This window comes from Sabethes cyaneus, chromosome 2 (genome assembly GCF_943734655.1).
Source record: "Sabethes cyaneus chromosome 2, idSabCyanKW18_F2, whole genome shotgun sequence".
NCBI lineage: Eukaryota > Metazoa > Arthropoda > Insecta > Diptera > Culicidae > Sabethes > Sabethes cyaneus.
In genome coordinates this window covers 140,506,311-140,528,141 of record NC_071354.1, presented here as the reverse complement: position 1 = coordinate 140,528,141, position 21,831 = coordinate 140,506,311, and the positions used below count along the sequence as shown (strand labels likewise).

At 38.7% G+C, this 21,831-nt stretch overlaps 1 protein-coding gene across 1 annotated transcript in view; it reads left to right on the top strand.

The window, feature by feature from the left end:
- The first annotated feature begins 7,798 nt into the window (after nucleotides 1-7,798).
- Nucleotides 7,799-21,831, top strand: part of LOC128733621 (eukaryotic translation initiation factor 5B) — a 178,797-nt gene continuing 164,764 nt past the window's right edge. Inside the window, exons 1-4 of the mRNA XM_053827343.1 lie at nucleotides 7,799-8,223; nucleotides 8,311-8,764; nucleotides 9,795-12,148; nucleotides 12,213-12,345. Coding sequence (XP_053683318.1) covers nucleotides 8,159-8,223; nucleotides 8,311-8,764; nucleotides 9,795-12,148; nucleotides 12,213-12,345 — 3,006 coding nt within the window. The 5' untranslated portion in view covers nucleotides 7,799-8,158. The remainder of the gene's footprint in view (nucleotides 8,224-8,310; nucleotides 8,765-9,794; nucleotides 12,149-12,212; nucleotides 12,346-21,831) is intronic.

The window sequence follows — 21,831 nt, the reverse complement described above, 5'->3', positions numbered from 1 at the left end:
ATATTTATGTAGTAGAAAGGCAAAACCAAAATAATAAAATATCAAATTTTCCAGGGTGAATAATCGAACCGAAATATTAATACTACCAACAATAATATGAATATTGTTACAAAAAAAAATTATACACTTACGAAATAAGAAACATGTTTTCACACAATGCTATAAAGTAACATTGTAATATAGAAAGTTATATATAACAATGATAACTAGGTAAGAAGTACTATAACAAAATAATAATGAATCAATAAATAAACATACCCAATTGTTCAATACGGTTTCCGCTCTCTAATGGAACATTCTCGTTGTTATCATTTACGGCTGAAAATAAATGACATGCTGAGATGAAAATTATAATAATTGAATCAGCGGAAAACATTTTGCTTGTACAAGAATTATGAGATTCAAATAATTTTTGAAAATGCCTCCAAAGTTCCAAAAGAACTTTCAAAATTAATAACTGCCTAGCGGGCAGGATATTGTATTAAAAGAACTCACCAGTTTCATCCAGAGGTGAATTTTTCAAAATGCGTTTTCGTTCTGTTGCGGTAATCGACTGTTGTAGTGATGATTGGTTGAATGATGACGCTGTAAAATATTACATTAAATAACTACCTGACGGTTACGAGATATTGCAATAGAAAAGCTTACCTGTTCCATGTTGAAGAGCTGGATTAGCCGATGTTGAAATTGAATGTGCCAAAAACGGTTGCATGTAGGACACTGAAAAATATTACAATTAATAACTATACGTATCGCTTATCACAAAATTTGATTTCACTCCGCATTATAAAAAATATAATTGAATCAGCGGAAAACATTTTGCTTGCACAAGAATTATGAGATTCAAATTAATTTTTGTAAATCCTTCCAAAGCTCCAAAAGAACTTTTAAAATTAATAACTGCCTAGCGGTGTATTAAAAGAACTCACCAGTTTCATCCTGAGGGGAATTTTTCAAAATGCGTTTTCGTTCTGATGGGGTAATCGACTGTTGTAGTGATGACTGGTTGAATGATGACACTATAAAATATTACAATAAATAACTACCTGACGGTTACGATATTGCAATAGAAAATCTTACCTGTTCCATGTTGAGGAGCTGGATTAGCCGATGTTGAAATTGAATGTGCCAAAAACGGTTGCATGTAGGACACTGAAAAATATTACAATTAATAACTATACCTACGTATCGCTTATCACAAAATTTGATTTCACTCCGCTTTATGAAAAATATAATTGAATCAGCAGAAAACATTTTGCTTGAACAAGAATTATGAGATTCAAATTAATTTTTTAAAATGCTTCCAAAGCTCCAAAAGAACTTTCAACATTAATAACTGCCTAGCGGGCAGGATATTGTATTAAAAGTAGTGTTCAACATCGGAAAATTGAGATCCGGGTTCCGGTCCGGTGCAGTCCGGTACAAATCGGCACGAACTTTGTAATTCCGACTTTATTCCGGTCCGATTTGGCTCTGTTCCGGTTCCGGAACCTGAACAGAGCCAAATCGGACCGGATTATTAGTCTTTATAGTCGGAATAACAAAGTTCATGCCGCCTTTTAACCAGACCGGACCGGACTGGAACCCGGGCTTAAATTTTCGTTCCGATGTCGAACACTAATTATAGGAACTCACCAGTTTCATGCTGAGGTAAGTTTTTCAAAATGCGTTTTCGTTCTGAAGCGATAATCGACTGTTGTAATGGTGATTGGTTCAATGATGACACTGTAAAATATTATATTAAATAACTACCTGCCGGCTAGGAGATATTGCATCAAAAAAGCTTACCTGTTTCATGTTGAGGAGCTGATGCTAAAATCGAATTTTCCAATAATGGTTGCTTGAAGGCTGACACTGAAATATATATACAGTAGAGATTTCTATAACGCGGATTTGTAGAACGCGGATTTCTATAGCGCGGGTACCATGATATTTCTATAACGCGGTTTTCTGCGTATAACAAATACACGTAGCATATGGATATTGAGTTAATTGGGGCTAAACTCGAATTTTGAGCGTTTTTGAACAGATATGACCATGGTGTCTTTTAAGAAGTTGTAGGGCATATAACAGTTGACTCTCTAAGTGATATACGGAAACCACAAAGTTACGGGTTGGCCTGCTGGAGATTCCGGAATATCCGTTGAAATTATCTTATTGGTAAAGTTGGTTAAAATTGGTAAAATATTTTTGAAGTAACTAAAGTCGGGTAATTGATACGAATTAAAAACAAAGTAATAAATAAGCGACCTTAGAAAGCCATAAGGTGGTCCTCCGAAAAATTCAGAACATATCGTGAATATTTCGAGTGTAATTTGACTACACTAGAAGTATATTTCGACTATTTGTGACTCAATTTGGCCATTGGATGGTTTACCGGGAAAAAATTCAAAGCTTACCTGAAATTGGTCACTGGAAATGCAATTTTTTTTTAATTTGTAACAGATCAAAATGAAATGGAATATCAGCAATCCTCAACTAAATAGGCCGCTCACGACACGACTCGACATAGCCGCCAAAACGTTCACTGGAAAATTAGGATTTGCCGTCAAAGTGAACAATAAGTGAAAATTCATGTTGAAGTCCGCGCTACAATTTGAAAAAGGTTTGTTATAAAATGTTCGCTGACAAATAAACAAGGTTATTTCGCCAGTTTGTTGAAATTTCTAATTTTGCTAGTGTAATTTGATAGATGTGGTATAGTAAACTGAACTTCCGGTAACATTTACTATACTTACAAATCTAATAGCAAATATATCAACTTTTGTATAAACTCTTCACCAAGTATTGTGCATTTCTGGGAAAATTTTAACAGAAATCTAACCATCGTAGTTAGCCATGGCCATTCCGAAATCCGCGTTGACGGTATCTAATATTTTTATGGATTTTGCCTGAGAAAAAGTGAGAGAGAAGTGTTATTGCTTTTGTTTTCACCTTTTCCTGGACAATTCAGAATGGGGCTTCTTGTAAGAGCGAACAGGCTACGAAAACTTTGTTGCTTTCGTCAACGCGATGAATTTATATTCCCATTTCATATTGTTCAATTCGAGGTTGGATAAACAAAATTCCGAACTCAAAGAACAATTTCGCTCGTTGACCACTTTTACGGATGTTCCGTATTTGTCGGAGAATCGCATGTTGGCTTTGGAATAGCACGTATTGTTTACTTTACTTATATTACGCCAAATAATAAGCCATAGGAACTTTAAAAAGAATTTTGAAGCTATGAGAAGACGATTTTTTCTGTCTCACCAAGCATCTGTAAGATGGAAAAATATATACTTGACATCTTTCCCAAAGGAACCATGGTCGTGTTGATTCGAAATTTTGTAAAATTCAGGTATAGCCCCAATTAACTCAATTTCCATATGCTACGTGTACTTGTATAACGCGCTTCTTATAACGCGGTCCCAATTACCCGCGTTATACAAATATCGACTGTATATATATATATATATATATATATATATATATATATATATATATATATATATATATATATATATATATATATATATATATATATATATATATATATATATATATATATATATATATATATATATATATATATATATATATATCTTAATACTTAAAAAAATTACCGGCTAATTTAATTGTGTCGCCAGCAAGAAATTGGAGAGCGACTTCCGGTGTAATACAGTGCGGAAGAAAAATCGTTTGTCGCTTTTTCCGAAGTCCAATTTATTGCTGGCGACACAATACTATATTGTACTGCAGTAGTGTTTATAATTATATGAAATGTAATTATAGATTACCTTTCTTTGTAGATACTTTTCTGTTTTGTATTTTTTGCGGTTGTTGTTCGTCGGCATAATCTATATCTAGATACTCATAATTTTCGTAACTAGGCTCCATTGTACTCGTTATGAAGAATCACCACAAAATTATATTTGTTTCCGGTGTTCAATAACATAGCTTTTTTAGCACAACTGGCATTGACTTCAACAAAATAATCTTCTATGGTTATATTAGTTGTCGTGAATTCCCCCACCAAACGGGAATCTATTGGATCAGCAAAAGAATAGGTGAGATTTATTATTTTGCTGCAAATTAAAATATATTGGTCGTTAATTGCTTTAATTTGTTTAATTTGTAAAATATTTCCTTCATAGTAGATAAAATTGTCGTTTTTATCGACACTAAAATTAGTTCCTTCATGTATTATATTTTCATAAAAATTTGTTCCGGGAATTAGACTAATTTTTGACATTCGTCTTTGCGTCTTTGTGTATCTCTGTGGATAGAAATGTAAATGTTCCAAAACACGACTTTTCAATTGTTCTAGCGGCTTTGGAGCTTTTTTTACCATTTTTACAATTTTTTGCAGGTAATTTTCGAATGGAAAAGCTGAAAAGCTATCAAGTGGCCCCTTAAAATGCACACACTCATGCGCCAAGTGTATCAACACATGTATGTTATATACTAAAAATTCCGTGCCGTACAAATATTTGAATTCATTGACAAATCGGTATATCATTTCATTCGCTTTTTCATTCATTGTTATGCATAATCGAGGGTCACATAAAATTCTGATTCCACAGTGTAATAATAAGAAATGTTGGTAATATTCAGGCTTAATAATTCCATTAAACACAACTGGCCCAGTGTAAAGTAACATTTGGCGTAACTCGGTAGCCTTGTAGTACGCTAAATCATCCACTACACGTGGTTTTCGAACAAAATCTGTCGTTATTTGACTTCTGATAGATGATATTCTGTTGTTTATTTCTTTCTTGTCAGTTTTTGACCAAGAATATGACTTATGGTTAGTAGAGTTCCAATAATTTAATATAGTTTTGAAAACACCTTGACATACGTTGTGCATATAATCAATCGCAGTATCAGTGATACAATTGATACCAATCTTGGCTAGTGGTGGCAGTTCTGAATTTCTATGAATAGGATCGTTTATATTTCGGAATGATTCATCTGTTCTCAACGACGCTAGTAAATTGGGAAATACGACACGTGGTCCAATTTTCTGACCAATAGTCGTGCATTTAGGACTAGCATTGAAGCCGGTAGGCGACACGATGTCTAAGACAAAGCATTTCGCTTGAGCATCAAATACGAGAGAATCTATATTAATCTCAAGCGATCTGTTTCCAATCTGAAGGCCGTTCCGTAATATATCGCTTAGCTCATATGAAAACTCTGCCATGTAGTCGTGAAGGTTTGGCGGCTTACCTGGACCACAAAACACAGCCACAGGTAATACAGTATTGAATCCAATAATTTTTATTAGAATTGGCCAGAATCCATTTCTCGAGCTTTTTGAAATTGGTATTCCATCGATGCCAATGCTCAGTCGAAGTTCATTAATATTTTCTTGAATCTCATTGATTTCATAAAAGATAATCAGCATATTTTTGATACCGAAATATAGGAACGATCCTTCTCCCATACGATGAATGGGCGCATTGATACAGTGAGCTCTTTTCCGCAAAGACTGAATGTTTACCGGTAGAAAAGGAAAATAGTGTTTTTTAAACCAACACAATAAATCGTTTGTTGCGGTTGTTGAAATATTGTACTGCGCACTCCACGTTGCAAATTTCAGCTGTACATCTGCAATTTCTGGAGATTCTTCGTCTGAATCAGGTTCCACATGGAAATTGCCTCGAATACTTTCATCAGTTAATGAATTAAGTAGCACATCATCTGTATTATTAGGAGTATTTACTGATAAATGAAGTTCAGTATTTTCATTTTCTAATGTAGTATTGTCGCTTTGGCCTGTAACGAATACTTCATCGTGTGACATAGAAGAGTTCATCTCTCTTTCTGCGTGTCGGCCTGTAACAAACACTTCATCGTTTGACATAAAAGAGTTCATCTCTCTTTCTGCACGACGGTAAAGTGTACTGCGCGACATATTTCCACCTACCACTTTGACCAATAAAACTGTAATTTTGCTGAAAAAAAGAAAACGCATTAAGATAATGTCTAAAACTATACTATGTAGTTTGGTATCCCACAATCGATCAGCCAGCCGAAATAGCTTATAGAATCATTAAAATTAAATTAAAATTGTGTTTAAGTGATCCATTCTTTAAGAAAGATTATGGGCTCTATTTTGTAAGTCACGACGAGTAACTCGACTCAGCCACTGTGGAGTGTGGAGAAAACGGGCAGCATAGCGGCTCAATGGATCACCAAAATAAAGCAAGCTAACTCATCTGCTGACGGTTGAGTCACTTTTTAACGGTCCTGTTAAAAGTAGACCAGGTGAGCAAAGTGGCACTCGACGTGACTTACAAACTAGTGCTCTATCCAATACAAATGCAATGCACTCTACTTTAGATTCTAGAGATCAGGTCTAAGATATCAGTTGGTACCAACTATACCAATAAAAAGGGATTTGTCTGTATGTTCCTTATAGAATCGAAAACTGTTGAACCGATCGGCGTGAAAATTTGCATGTAGGGGGTTTTGGGCCCGGGGAATGTTCGAGATTGTGACAAAGGTCATCCGAGATTCACGATGTATGTACAACACAGTTTAATTTGTGGCAATACGAAGTTTGTCAGGTCAGCTAGTGATAAATAAATATTTGGATAAAATCTAATCGACCTTTTTTCCTCAGAGTTTAGCATGTTACACAAACAATACTAAAAACCGGCGTGGTTATAACGGTAATACACCTGGCCGGTAATCGAGAGCTATATGTTCGAGTACCCTATGCCCCAAGTCAACATTATTAATGTTGAACATATCACTTTATACTCAAACTTTAGACGACTGCTCGACTGGACTGTTCAATTCGACAGACTTTAACCTAATCGTAACGCGTAGCAAACGAAACAAAAGAATAAATACACTATTTAATCTTCATTTAATTATAAAGCTTTTCAATAATTACAACCTTTTTCGTTCACCAACTAAACACAACGCGTGTTGTACTTGTACCGTTTATGAAGATGACAACAGCACACAAAAGTCAGCAGAGCGAAAAAGGCGAAAACGACAAAAAAAAAATAAAGAAAAGCGAACCGGTTCGAAATGTCAAATCTGTCAGTGCCACGGGTGCCATATTGATTCTGTTCGATTTCTGCCAGGCATCCGAAATTTTCGTAAGCGGGGTTATTTTCGGAAAACCATCAAACTGTCAAATTTTAACCAAAAAGTTAAAAGTTTCGCGAAATGGTTCACAGCCTAAATCTTGATGTCGCTGCCATCGCTGCTATGTAACAAGGGTATGTAATCATGCTATCTCTTTCTCATGTAGGAGTGAAGAGAGCATCCTTCAACTAGTTCGCCGGCAATTAGAATTTCCATTGAATAAAGCGTTAGCCGTCACTCGGACCGAAACGTCAGAAAAAACGGTTACACTGCAATCATATGCATTTGACGTTCGTTTCAAACCCCTGCTATGTAACTCCAGCACAAAGAAATATTGATAAAGGTACATGCATATTTTTTGATGCGTTTGGCAAACTATTTCTGGAGGGCGCTACCAACAGATTTTACACACAAAAAATCGATTACTTCCTTCGAGCCTGTTAATCTGTTCTCTGTGCTATAGTAATCAGGGGTAAACAGTAAAGACTTTAGTAATCAAAAGTAACTTTTTTCCCTTTTTTCAAAGGTGCGTAGTAATCATTGCTGTTGGAAACCCCTTGATCTCAACGCAAAAACGACAAGAACGGTAAAACAGCGGATTACTCTACTGTTGTCAACTGTCAAAATCTGCTGTTGTCAGCGAGTGTTTTCGTCAGCTCGAAATGTCAATTTTGTGACACTTTTTTCAATTCGTCCGTCGCGGAGTGTGGCATTTTGTAAAAACGGTAAAAACACATTTTTCGCGTACCTTAATCGTTATTTGGCTAATTGGTATTTTGCTCGCAGCTACAAAAAGATTTTTTTGTATGTGTGGCACATTAGAGTTCTGCTTACGAGGATAATTTCGCTTCCGTTACGGGTCGTCGCAGTGTAAAAGTTCGCGTGGTTGAAAAAATTTCGATTTGCTGTACGAGTATCTTCTCTTTTGGTTTACCGTGAATCTATTCTCTCGGGTTTCTTTACAAGATTTCCGGTGTTTCAAGCTGAGTTCTTCAAGCAGCAATTGTTACCTTCACTTTTACGATTGGAAGTGGTCCGCGTTTGCTAGACCGAGTCAACCAATCAACCCACGATGGGTAAAGCGAAGAAAAGCAAAAAGGACTCCTCCGCCGTGGCTGCCGGTACCGGCGAGGACGGGTGAGTTGTTGCTCTTCGGAGTATTTTGAGTTTTAGGAGGTTAGAAAGCTGGATTGACTGTGATTGTGCAATTGTTTAATATTTCAGTTCGGATATCGAGATGAGGCAAAATAGTTTGACTGAAACAGAAGTGGAAAACCGGAAGAATGATAAAAAGAAAAAGGACAAAAAGATGAAAAAGCTTGATAGTGATCAGGATGATGCCGATGACGGGATGGAACTGGTAACCGAAGAGGTTAAAAAGTTGACCGTCGGAACCAAACAGAAAGACGAAAGTAAGAAGAAAGGAAAAAAGGCTGAGAAAACTGGAGAAGTTGAAGAGGATGGTGAGGCTGGCCAAGAACCTGACGAAGATGCTGGCAAAAAGTCGAAAAGCAAGAAGAAAAGCAAAGCCTCCGGAGGAGGTGGTCCTGTTGGATTTTCTCTGCTGATGGCAGAGGATGATGACGAGGACGAAGAGCCTCAGGGTGACCGAAATGATAATGATGATGGAGAAGATGAGGTGTTCAAGAAGGGCAAGGTTAAAACTAACAAAAAACAGGTATTGTCCGTTTTATGACTATACAGACTTCTGTGATAATCGTTTAATGCAACATACCGCATTTTGCACTGTTAATCTGACACTAGAGTGGCTTTTAATTTAATCAACTTAAATATGAGTTTGACTTTTTTTCCTTCTTTTTCACGTCATTTTCCTTGAGCGAAATCGTGTGCGAGATTCGACTGTGATAATCGTGTAAATCGGGGTAGTCTAAATAGGGGCAAATGTCGCAATATGTACGGAGCAATTTTCTGAATGCTCGAATCGAAAGACTCGAATTAGTGTAAAATTTATAAACGTACTCTTCTTGACAATTGGATTGAAAAGAAAACAAGTGCTATAATTTATTTTATTGATCTTAAATTACTTGAATCATATATTTTTTTGTTTTCTGAACAGCTTTTTCATAAAATATAAAGTGCGTTTGGAAAAAGTACTATTTTTCTCCTAATTTGTGATAATATTTCTGTGCACACTTAAACCTATCTCGTCGACGCTAAGATTTTCGATAACTAAAATTTTAGTGTTTTTATTAAACATGAATAAAATTTAAAAAAAATCGTTTTTTTAATAATTTTTTTTTATTGTGATGTTGCATTAAATTTGTCGCAAGTTGTGCGTGAAATATTATATTATTTATTGCTGTCTAAAGTAACCAATTTTAGCTTTTACTAAAATCCCTTCTTCCGGCATATTAAGTTTTTAAGATTTTAATGACATGTTTTATTCAAAAACATATATTTAATGACAAATCGACGTTTCGTCTAGCAAGAATTTTTAAGTTATTACCACAGACTAACTATTACATTATAACAATTATGTGCGTAAAAGTTACTAATATGACCATCCCTAGGGCCTGGGAGGAGAAGTGGGCTCGAATACTGTTATAATTAACTCCAATTATAGCTTAGTTCGATCCACAGACCCCCAGGTTGAGTAAAGAAAAACGCTACACAACTTTTTAGGCGTTGTAAAAACTACCGTTATAAAAGAATTTTAATAATATACTCATATTTTCTTATATTTTTAGACTAAGGAAGAAAACGATGATTCTACGCAAAAGTCCGGCAAGAAAAGCAAGAAAGGTAAAAAGAAGAAGGGCGGAGATAGTGACGATGAGGACATAGAGAAAATGCTGGCCGAATTGGAAATGGAGTATTCTGGAGTAAAACCAGCTGGTACCGTTGAAGAAACTGCAGTCGCAGCAGACGCGAAGGAACCGGAAAAGGAAAAGAAAAAAGATAAGAAAGAAAAGAAAAAGAAGGAAGAGACTCCCGATGTCACAGAAGAGAAACCAGATGGTGAGATCCACATTAAAACTGCTGCCGAAAAGCGTAAAGAAAAGAAGGAGCGCCAGAAGAAAGAAACGCAGATTGCCAAACAACAAGAGGCAGAAACTACACCGGGCAATGCTGTCGCTAAGGAATCGAAGGAATCAACTCCCATTCCGGCCAGTCAAGCAGATGAAGCAGCTCCAGGAGATGGTAAAAAGAAGAAAAAGAAAGGCAAAAAGGAAGAGGCTGACAAGCCTGCAGAAACAGTAGAAGATAAAACTGCTACTACGGCGCAGATAGAAGATAACAAATCGGCAGAAACTGCTGGCAAAGAGAGCGAGAAGAAAAAGAAGGGTCCGAACAAAGCAGCTTTGGCTTTAATGCAGGAAAGGTTAAAGGCTATTCGAGAGGAGGAGGAGAGACAAAAACGTGAAGAAGAGGAAAAAATAAGATTAGCTGAAGAAGCAGAGCGTTATCATCAAGAGCAATTGCGCCTGGAACAGGAAAAGAAAGAGCGCAAAAAGCAAAAAGAGAAGGAACGCAAAGAACGATTGAAAGCAGAAGGCAAACTGTTGACTGCTAAACAAAAGCAAGATCGCATGCGAGCACAAGCTATGTTGGATGCTTTAAAGGCGCAAGGTGTGGAAATACCAGAAGCAGGAGTTGAGAAAAAAGTACGTTTAGGAACTAGGATCCGTCCGAAGAAGAAGGATGATGCCAACAAGGAAGATGAATCTAAAGAACCGAGTCCCACGGTAGAAGAACAACAAAGAATGGATATGGAAAAGATCGAAGCCGAAAAGGCTAAGATTGATGAAGTTAAGGATTCGTGGGATGCTTCTGACAGTGAAGAAGAAGAAGAGGAGGAACCCGAAAAGGACGGCAAAGAAGGAAAGCAGAAGACCATTGGCAGGCAAAAATCGGAGCAGCTAGACTCAGATGAAGATGACGACGATAGTGAGAGTGAAGAGGATGATTCTGGAGAAGAAGGAACGGATAGTGAGAACGAATCGGAAGAAGATTCACGGCCGGAGACAGAAAGGATGCGTCAGCGTGCTTTAGATAGAATCGCCAAGAGAACTCAGGATGCAGAAAAGAAACGTTCTTTGGAAAATTTGCGTGCGGCTGTAGTGTGCGTTCTTGGCCACGTAGATACTGGAAAAACTAAAATTCTTGATAAACTTCGCCGCACTAATGTTCAGGATGCGGAAGCTGGCGGTATAACACAGCAAATTGGAGCTACCAATGTCCCTATAGACAACATAAAGGAGCAAACAAAGTTTGTAAAAGGGTATGGCGATACGACGTTTAAATTGCCCGGACTCCTCATCATAGATACGCCCGGTCACGAGTCATTTAGCAATCTTCGTAGTCGTGGTTCCTCTCTTTGTGATATTGCTATTCTGGTGGTAGATATTATGCATGGTTTAGAACCACAAACTATAGAATCTATTAATTTGTTGAAGTCCAAACGAACTCCATTTGTGGTGGCTTTGAATAAAATCGATCGTTTGTACGATTGGAATACTATGAATCGTAAGGATATTCGAGATATCATCAAAGCTCAAGCCCCAAACACTCAAAATGAGTTCCAACAGCGCACAAATGAAGTAATTGTTCAGTTTGCCGAACAGAGCCTGAATGCTGCTTTGTACTACGAAAATCCAGATCCCAATACATATATTTCTTTGGTCCCAACCAGTGCTATTACTGGCGAAGGTATGGGAAACCTTCTGTTTCTAATTGTGCAATTCTGCCAGAAACAGCTGGCTAAACGTCTCATGTTTAGTGAAGACCTCCAAGCAACCGTACTCGAAGTGAAGGCTATTCCCGGCTTAGGAACTACTATCGATGCCATCCTGATCAATGGCAAGCTACGCGAGGGCGATAGTATGATTCTAGCCGGCACGGAAGGTCCAATCGTTACTCAAATAAAAGCCCTTTTGATGCCCCAACCGATGAAGGAGCTGCGCGTAAAGAACGCTTACGTTGAGCACAAGGAGGTATGGGCAGCCCAAGGCGTGAAGATTGCCGCCAAAGAGCTGGAGAAGGCAATTGCGGGCCTTAATTTGCAAATAGCTCAGAAACCAGATGAAATTGAAATATTTAAGTATGCAGTCACAGCGTTTTGATTTATGTATGCATTTGTACTAATGTTTTCACTTTGCTTGCAGAGATATTGTGGCACGTGATTTGAAATCCGTTCTCAGCAGTATTAAGTTAAGTGAACGTGGAGTTTACGTTCAGGCATCAACACTGGGATCATTGGAGGCGCTGCTCGAGTTTTTGAGAACTTCTAAAATTCCGGTAAGTTTTTTAGATGGTGATTTTTTCTATACCGCGTTGGGATTTTTATTTCGATCAACGAATTGGTGTCTGCCATTTACTTTTTTACCATCTCTGTCCCATGATAGCACAGCTGATCCATGATTTTCGATACTAAAATCATCAAATTTTTAAGGTGTTTAAATATTGATATTTCTATATCAGAACGTAGTTGAATTATTGTTATGTAAACTGTATAGTAAATTATAAATCACCTTGGGATAGAGAGGGTTAAAAGTTTCATGTAAAAGCTGGCCACTATTACGGTTGAGATGGTTCATGCGAAAGGTCCAAATTTACACCACTTTTGCCGCATCATTTCGGCAGCTATTTCAAGAATTATTCATAAAATTTTTTTATCTACCTATATATTTACGTTGTCTTCGAAAAAATCGTACCAACTGAATATATAACCTATATTCGACAATTTTTTTAATTCTATGTTTAAAAGCTGCCTTTGACAAGTTGAATTCAAGAAGTCAAAGTCATCTCCGTCGTTAAAGGCTCGAAGATGTGACTGAGGGAGTTGTGCTGACCATGGTACGTTTAGTGAAATGTATTGCATGCTGCGAAGTAACTTCATTGCTTGTTACATCGCGCACAAGGGAGATTTTTCGAGAAAAGATCCTTGTCAAGATATCTCAGAATGCTGTTGGGTTGGATACAATTTTTACATACAATTTCAGAAGAAAGATATCTTCATAAGGATTGCAATGGTACAGTTTTTGCTAATAATTCGCATCTGTTTTTAGCAGTTTTGCTTAAACATTTTTTCGATACAAAACTAGGGATGTAAAAGACATTATCTCTGGATTCCGCTACTATAAACGTATTGGCTTTTCATTGTTAGACAGCAATTTTTGTTGTTCTCAACTAACGACCGAGATCAAATAACTTAGCTCTGCCAGTGATGATAGAATCTAGACAAGTGTCGCATGTATAAAGGTTATAAAGACCGCTTCAAAGGTTTCCCAATATCTGCGAATCACAGGGCATGGAAGCAAAATTTCAAATCCGTTAGGATTGGCTCCCACTGCTTCGTGTTTCCAGCTTGGAAACAAGAGTGAAATACGAATCTATAAGTGTTGCTTCAATTACTCTGCCCAATCTATGCCATTCACGCCTTGTCTCGCCCTGGAGATACCATTAACACCTTTGTTTCATTTCATACTTCTACGATTTACTTCGTCTGTTGGAAAGACTATCTTTATAAAAAGAGTAATATTCTGACGACGCAATATCTGAGGAATACATCGGGTGCGGTATTTTGAGTTTTAATTTAACGGGTTTTCCACACGTTGCCGAGCGTTGCAACGCGTTGTCATGCTGTAAAATTATTTTTTTATGCCTCTGCTCGTATTGTGACCGCTTTTCGCGCAGTGCTCGACTCAATCGCATTAACCATATTCGACAGCTTTTCCCAGTGATGGTTTCGTTCTGTTTCAAGAGCGCGTTGTAATTGACACCGAGCTGGTTCCATTAAGTACACAAATTAAATGGCTAATCAACCTTCGTTACTTGAAAATTTAGTCGAGTCGACGTTGTAGAAGTATGGCCGTGCAATCTCCATGACGAGGTATGATGCTGGCCTAATAAGCCAGTCGTCGTATGTTTGAATCTCGACTGGGAGAGGCTCTGGAGTCAATAGGATCGTAGCAACTGACCCTGCAATTGTCCTGTGCTCTAACAGCTAGCTGCGAAGTCTGTCCTATAAAAACAGAAGGTCAAGTTTCGATAACGGAATGTAGCACCTAAGCCTTACTTTGATTTATCAGCCACCACGATGCGACGAGGAAAACACTTGTTTTCGTTTTGCGCGATGGGTAATCCCCTTATAAGGGAATAAAGGAAACAAAGAAAGACTAATGGAATTCTGTGAATAACGAAAATCTGAGATGTGAGAACAAAGAAAGGAGGTAGTTTTTATCTAGAAGTTATTGTTAATGTTCTGTACGAGTGTGCCTGTGTTTGTGTTTTGGTAGTTATTTGAAAAATCGAGAAAAATTGTTCCCAAGGTCGTAAGTAAGGTGTTTCGTAAGTACAGAATCTCTTGAGATGCTGTAACTTTCCGCCATATCCATCTTCTACGCACAACAGTTGTTTATATTTTTTGCGCCGTTGATGGTTAGCGGATAGTTGTCATTGAAGGTCGTTGTCAGCAACCTGGAGCCGGAGTGTCTCGTGCTGTTTCAAGCAGTCGTCTCCATTCAACTCGATCTTGGGCCACTCGTCGCCCAGTCCCAGTCGTCTCAAAAGTTGCAAATCATTTTGGACCTGGTCGAGCCACCTGTCACGTTGAGCACCCTGTTCATGGTGCCAGTGGGGTTGTTGAAGGGAATTGTTTTTGTCACATTGTTTTCCGGCATCCTAACGACATGTCCGGCTCAAGATTATCGACCTTCGCCAGACGGGATCGCTCCAAGCAGTGCCTGTAGCTCGTGATTCATACGTCTCCGCCACTCTCCGCTTTCAGTTTGTACTCAGTCAAATATCGTCCGTAGTACCTACCGCACGAACACGGCAAGGGCGCGTATGTTCTCCATAAACAGCGTCACGGCTTAAATCCATAAAGACCTGCTGGTCTAATAAGGAATTTGTACATTGTCAGCTTCGTACGGCGGTTTGCTTCTTGATCGTAGCGTTTTGCAAAGGGCAAAGTAGGTCTGATTTCCCGCTCGAATACGCCGCTAGATGTCCTTACTATTGTTGCCCACGGTCATCAGCGATCCCAAATACACGAACTCATAGAATGCCTCCGTCGTCGCAAAGTTCCTGGCTATGACATCAAAGTCATCTGCGAAGCCTAGGAATTGGATACCTTTGGTGAAAATCATGCCTGTCGTTTCGATGCCCGTTGCCCCATGAACAGCGTACAGGATAAGTTGTCACCTTGTTTCAACCCTCACCGCGTTTCGAAGATACTCGAGAGTGCCCCCGAGATGCCCCCACGAAACACATTACTCTATCCAATGTAGCTTTGATTAGTCGCGACCGTTTATCCGGAAAACCGTGTTCGTGCATTATCTGCTAGTCTTGATCGACTGTATCGTATGCTGCTTTGAAATCAATAAAGATGTGATGCCTAGGCATGTTGTAATCCCGGTATTTCTGCAAGTTCTGTCGGATGGTAAAAATCTGGCCAGCTGGTGCGCGAGTCCCTTTGAAGCCGACCTGGTAATTCCCTGCGAAACGCTGTGTTATCGGCTACAGGCAGCTTTTACCAGCGTTATACCGCGATAGTTGCATTAGTCGAGCCGGTCATCCTTTTTGTAGATGGGATAAACCACTCCTTCCATTCCATCCGGTAGCTTTTTCTGTCATATTTATAAAGCTATGCCAATTCGCGGTCCTTACCAGCGGCTTTGTTGGTTTCCAGCGACCTGATTTCTCGTTTAATTTCTTAGAAATCAGGCGTGCCGCCTGATACTATCTTTCATGAGTACTCCTAGGTTAACTTCCGTTTTGCCTCCTTGTACAACTTCGGTGTTTATAGAAGAACTGCTCCCACTGGTCTATCACCTCACGTTCGTTTGTGATTAAATTCCTTCCCTCGTCCCTACACATGTCAGGTTTCAGTGTGTAGCGTTTACGAGTATAGTTCACCTTCTCGTTAAATTTGCGCCTGTCGTTGGCTCGGAATAGCTGTTCTTTTTACTCCTCGAGATCGCAGTCAAGTGGTTCCTTTGGTCAAGTTCATCCTAGTGGTAGTGGAGTGCTCAGATAATTTTTCTAAGTATTTTTTGTTATTTCCCCCACTTGTTGGCATTCCCCATCAAACCAATAATTTTGTATACTCCGGGGCCCTTCACCTAGTACCGCGGTAGCAACCTCTCCGATGGCCGAGCGTATTCTGCCCCAGTCGTCTTCGAGGTTTGAAGCACTTAGTTGCTCGGAAGAAGATAGTGTCTCATCTAGTATTCGCGCGTATTTTTCGGCAGATTTCGGGCTATGGTTGTTGGCGCAAGTATGCTATTGCTGATTCGCTTGAGACGTCTTTCACTTCTGGTAGCCTCATGTTGCTCGAAGGTATTGCCTTTCTAGGCCTTAGACAAATAAATGGTATATGCAATCATCACTCCCGCAATCTATAGCTTGTCTTTATGAACGAAGATTGCTGCTCTGATTGTCGTGTCTCTGAGTTGGGCTGTTTGTTCGTTGATCAGCCAAATTTAACTACGTTGTTACGTGAGCTTTTGCGTACTTTACGGATGTTAATGAAGCCGTGACTTTCTACGACCAGGGGATAGCCGAATGTATAAATTCCGCTGTACATTCTCGTCGGTCTCCACGTAAGCGAACCACGTACCTAAAAAGAGCTAGAGCGAAGGCACTCCGAGCATTCACTAGACGGCACGGACCGATTTCAAAGCGCCGTTTTACTATTGCCATTAATAAGTATTGCCATTACAACAGATTCCTCTACACTACATGTTCGTCGTGCTCAACAAAATCTGCGTCGGAATCCTAATAATTCCTGGAGTTTTGTTAACACCAAGAGCTTCCTTTGACTATGTTCCTCAATGATGCTAATGCTACCTCAGTTGCTGGAAAGCACAACATGGTTGTGCAACACTTTTCAAGCGCATTTAACTGCAACTTGATTGCCGCAACTTGATTGCCGCAACTTGATTGCCGCAACTTGATTGCCGCAACTTGAGCCCTTTTGCAGGACTGCAAATGGATATCTTTAGCATAAAGGGGCAGCTCTATGTACGAATTAGGAATCACCCATTAGCCTCATTTTACTAACCAATCAGGTGAACCGCAAGATAGGAACCTGGGGCTTTCGTTGTTCTTCGCATTCGTATACGATATAGCACTGATCCTTGATCATGGCGGACAACAGTTCTTTGCCGACGATTTGAAAATATACTACGCATTTTGTCAAATTGGAGATTGTATGGAACTCCAAAATCTGTTCAAACTATTACCCGATTGGTGTGAGAAAACAATTGTTATTAAACGTGAAAAAATGTTGCGTCATTGCTTACCGTCTTACGAAAAATACAGTCCGATTTGATACAGTATCGAACTCAGCAAGGTCGAGCAAGTGAAAGATTTGGAAGTGACACTGGAAATACTATAGCTATCATTCAGAACGCACATCGCAACGACTATGTTTACCTACCTGAAAAAACATCAAACAATCAACAATCATATTGTTCCGTGATCGTCGTAAGGGAACGCGGTCATATTGCGGCTTTGTGCCGCAACACATATTTTATTTGTGGTACAGTTACTCTGTAATACTTAATTTTCTTGACTTCTGCCTAATTTTGATAAAAAACAAACTTTTCCTATGCCTCTCCATAGCAACTTACTACCATTCATCCGAGAGTCCGGAAAAGTGATTTGATACCGTACGACAGCCAGGAGCTGAATACGTTTCCGACATTTCAATTCGAAAAAATTAAATTCCGCAACATGAACGCAATAAATAAAAACAATGTTTACCAACTATTTATTGGTTCAGGTGTCAAACGTTATATTGCGATTAGCGATAAACACAAAAGAAACGGAGATGCATGAAAGAGTAATATTACTACGCTGTTAAATTTATTGCCGTGCAAAATTTAGCTGTTTCCGAAATGTGCAATATGCGTTACAAAGTAACGACATCTGTTATATTCAACAGGGAAACATTGATAGTTTCAAGCATACTCTCACGCATGGCGCATGATGAAACACTAGCGTCAACTTCTGTTATTTACTATCAGAAGCTAGCGGCGGTGTCCTATTGGAGATTGTATGAAACTCCAAAATCTGTTCAATCTATTAATCGATTGGTGTGAGAAAACAATTGCTATTGGAAAAATGCTGCGTCATTACTTACCGCTTGGACCGACAACACTGGAAATTCTATCATTCAGCATAAATTCGTTCTTTATGCCCTGTGAAATCTCCCATGCAACGATCCTCATAATTGCACAGATCTGCTATCACAAATCGGATTCTCGGCATCTACTAGAGTTTTGCAACCAAGGTTTATGCTTAATGCGGAATTCCAGTCAACCCAGTATGCAGCCTTCTCACCAATAGGTCGTCAAGGGCGTGTCAGTTCAATCGTTATATTGATTTACTGGCGAAAATTAATAGAACTTGTAATATTTTTATGTGAATTTTAAGTAATGACAATGCAATATTGTAACAATGTAATGTAATGTTATCAAAAGATAGCGGGTGGAAGGTCTCGTTGTGATCTCAAAGTGAGCCTTTCCCCATCCGCGTCAAACTTCAGGTTAAATGAAAACGAAACAAATTAAATTAAAAATTAAATTTCTTTTTGTCTCCCTCGCTCATTTAAAGGTAATGTTTCCATTCTATGTATCATATGACGATAAACCGCCATTTTATGCTGTTACGAGTGATGTGATGAGCTAGGTATAATTCGTTTTGTATTGGTAGTTTTTGAGGTATACAGTCAAATTCTTTATTCTTTATTTACATCATCTGACAAAATTTGTCTTAATGAACTAACATAACAATCAAAATAAATAGGATCTAGTAATTTAACTTTTAAACAAGTGCAACGGTTCGCCAAATTCAAAAAGATGCTCAATACTAGAGAATAACCTCACACTGAACTCTATGGTTTCGAAATAACCGAAGATTGTACGGTGAAATTCGTTTACTAGCAGGGAAGACGGTCTTAGTGCACGTTGCGATGCACGCAGGTTCATCATCGACAGGAACTTCGGCGAGTCAATGTGACCCTTCGGCACTTTGGCCACAAGTAATACCTGTTGTAGTTTGCGATGTCGTTCAAGCGTGTCAAGCGATCAGGATAAGACGGGAGGTTGTTGGGATCTCGCCGGGGTAAGTCGTTTAATGTCAGTCCTTTAATGCATTTTCGAGTAGCAGGCGTACAAGGGAGCAGTACAAAACCTTCAAAAAATGAGGATGTTTGAAGTTCTATCCTACTTTTGCGATGAACCCAAGTTGCTTGCTTGCTTTAGAAACAATTTCCGTGCGGTGCCTATCAAATGTCAGCTTAAAGTCCGAAATAACACCAAGATCGTTAACATAGTCGACTCTGTTTAACGCTTGCCCATCAATACTATACTTAAAAATAATGGGAGATTGAATTCGATGAAGCGCATTTAGCAGTGCTTATTATTAGAGATTTTAGTTTACACCACGTCACGAATTTATCTAATAAAATCTGGATAACCACTCTCGATGCAACGAATCGTCAGACAGATCTTTAATTCATCGGCGTAAACTAGTCTGCAACCATTTTCTAAGGCACATGCTGCGTCATTGAAAAATATAATGAAAAGGAGAGGGCCAAGCGTGCTGCCCTGTGGTACACCTGATTTGTTTGTAAATGCAGGTGGTAAATCGGATCCAACCTTAATTTGCAAAACTCTATCACACAAGAGTTACGTGACAAACCGCTGTGAAGCTCTCAAACGTAAAATTTTCTTAGGCAGGATGTGATGATCAATTCGGTCGAATACAGCTTTCAGGTCTGTATAGATTACATCAACTTGCGCTTTACGTTCAATATCTCGAATACAGTTTGTCGTAAAATTCAGATGATTCGTTGTCACGGAACGACCAGATACAAACCCGTGCTGATCGGAAGATATGTAGTTCCTCGTGTTACTCAACATAACAGTGCTTACAATTAATTCAAACAATTTGGATACAGCTCATACACTAGTTATCCCACGGTAGCTTCGTACATTTCAGCGATCACTACTCTTAAAGACCGGGAATATATACGAATATTTCCAGACTTCAGGGAATTTTTCTTGAGACAACGTTGTGTTGAAAATGGAGCATAGTGGCGCAGTCGGAATTTCCATGCATCGGCACAAGAGAGCAGCTGGAATTCCGTCCGGACCAACAGAAAGTTCGGAGGGAAATACTGTGAAGAAAAATTTAGCAAATAGCTCGCATGAATCAGACGCCGAGCAAGATTCCACTTCATCGAAGTAAACGTCTGTAATAGTCGAGCGACATTTACGTTTGGAGTTTACGAAACTCCATAACTTTGTCGGATTTCTGCGCAAATCAGTTTGAACTCATAGTACATATGTTTTGTAAAGTCTGGCGTTTAACCTGTGGTATTCGTCGCTAGAACGCTAGAAATTATACTGTGTTTTGGTTGACCTATAACCTTGCGCAAACATGCGCAATTGCGAACCTTGCGCAGACATGCGTTTCGATTTCTTCAAACGACGGTTACTCCACGCAGGGAAGAATGTCTGTCTAACCATAGGCACATTTTCATTAAGCCATGAACCAATTATTGTACAAAAGCGTTTCGTCATCATTCCAAAATTTCTACGCGTTTAGATTGCCTGATTACCATTATGTTCAAGAAAGGAAGTTTATCTTATTTTTCTCTCTTAAAACCCATAAGCAGTTTGCACACGAACGGTGATAGCGGATTGCCCATTAGTGCTCCTTTCAACTGTTTATAGAAGTTACTCCTGAATGTTCTCCTCCATCACAATGGCGTCAGCTCTAAATTTCCTCTCACTTTTTTCATTTAATAACAATCATGCGTGTCTTAAATTATAAAAGCAGTGGTTTTGCAAGTAGACTGTTGTGTTTTCGAACGTTTTCACACTCTTTTCTTGACTATGCTGACCCTCTTTTTCATTTCGGCGTGATGAATCCATGTTTCATCCATAATTGTGTAACAAACCGACACAAAAAATCATCATGCATAAACTCGAAAAAAAAATGTTTTTTTCGTCCAAATTTTCAAACACTGTTTTGCGTTTTGAACATGCCAGTTGGCCTCGAAGTATGAAATTCGTCAGTCGTTTTATGTTTGAATCTCAACTGGAAGAGATTGTTGGTATTGATAGGATCAAAGTGTAGCACTAGCCTTGTCCTGTACACTAATAGTTGGTTGCGATGCGAAATCGATCGAATAAAAGCAGAATTCCATTTCCGAACTTTACACAAAAAGTAGCTAGAAATAGTTCTGGCGATCTGAACATTCTTTGTCGCATTTTGAAGGAAGTAGGTCGTATAGTATAGTTAATATGAAGACACATATTATATCAAAAGGAAATAATGTTGAAAAAGAATCAAATCTTACTGATAATAATTACCCTGAAGATATCCTAAATTGCCGACGGTTATTTTTTGGTCTCTCAACAAAGCTGGTGTGAATGTCCGTTTATATTACCGTATCGCATTATTCTTCTCAAAGCAGGTGGAGTGTAATGTAGATATTTTTTAAACCCCCTGGCTGCAAATTGTATGCATTGTGTATGCTCTTAATTCCGAAAGCAACTCAAACAGTAGCCAGCTGGGACAAATAAAATGTTTATCTAACATTTTAATCCGCTTGGCGGTGATTACTGACGTAGGAATAGGACAGAAACAGACAAGAAATAAAAACTTTACGTTCGGCAAAATTGTGGCTCATTCAAATCGGCTTAGACGCATTCCAGTGTTTATCGCTTCGTCCGGGTATCGTCTAAAGTTTTGAATAGCGCGGAT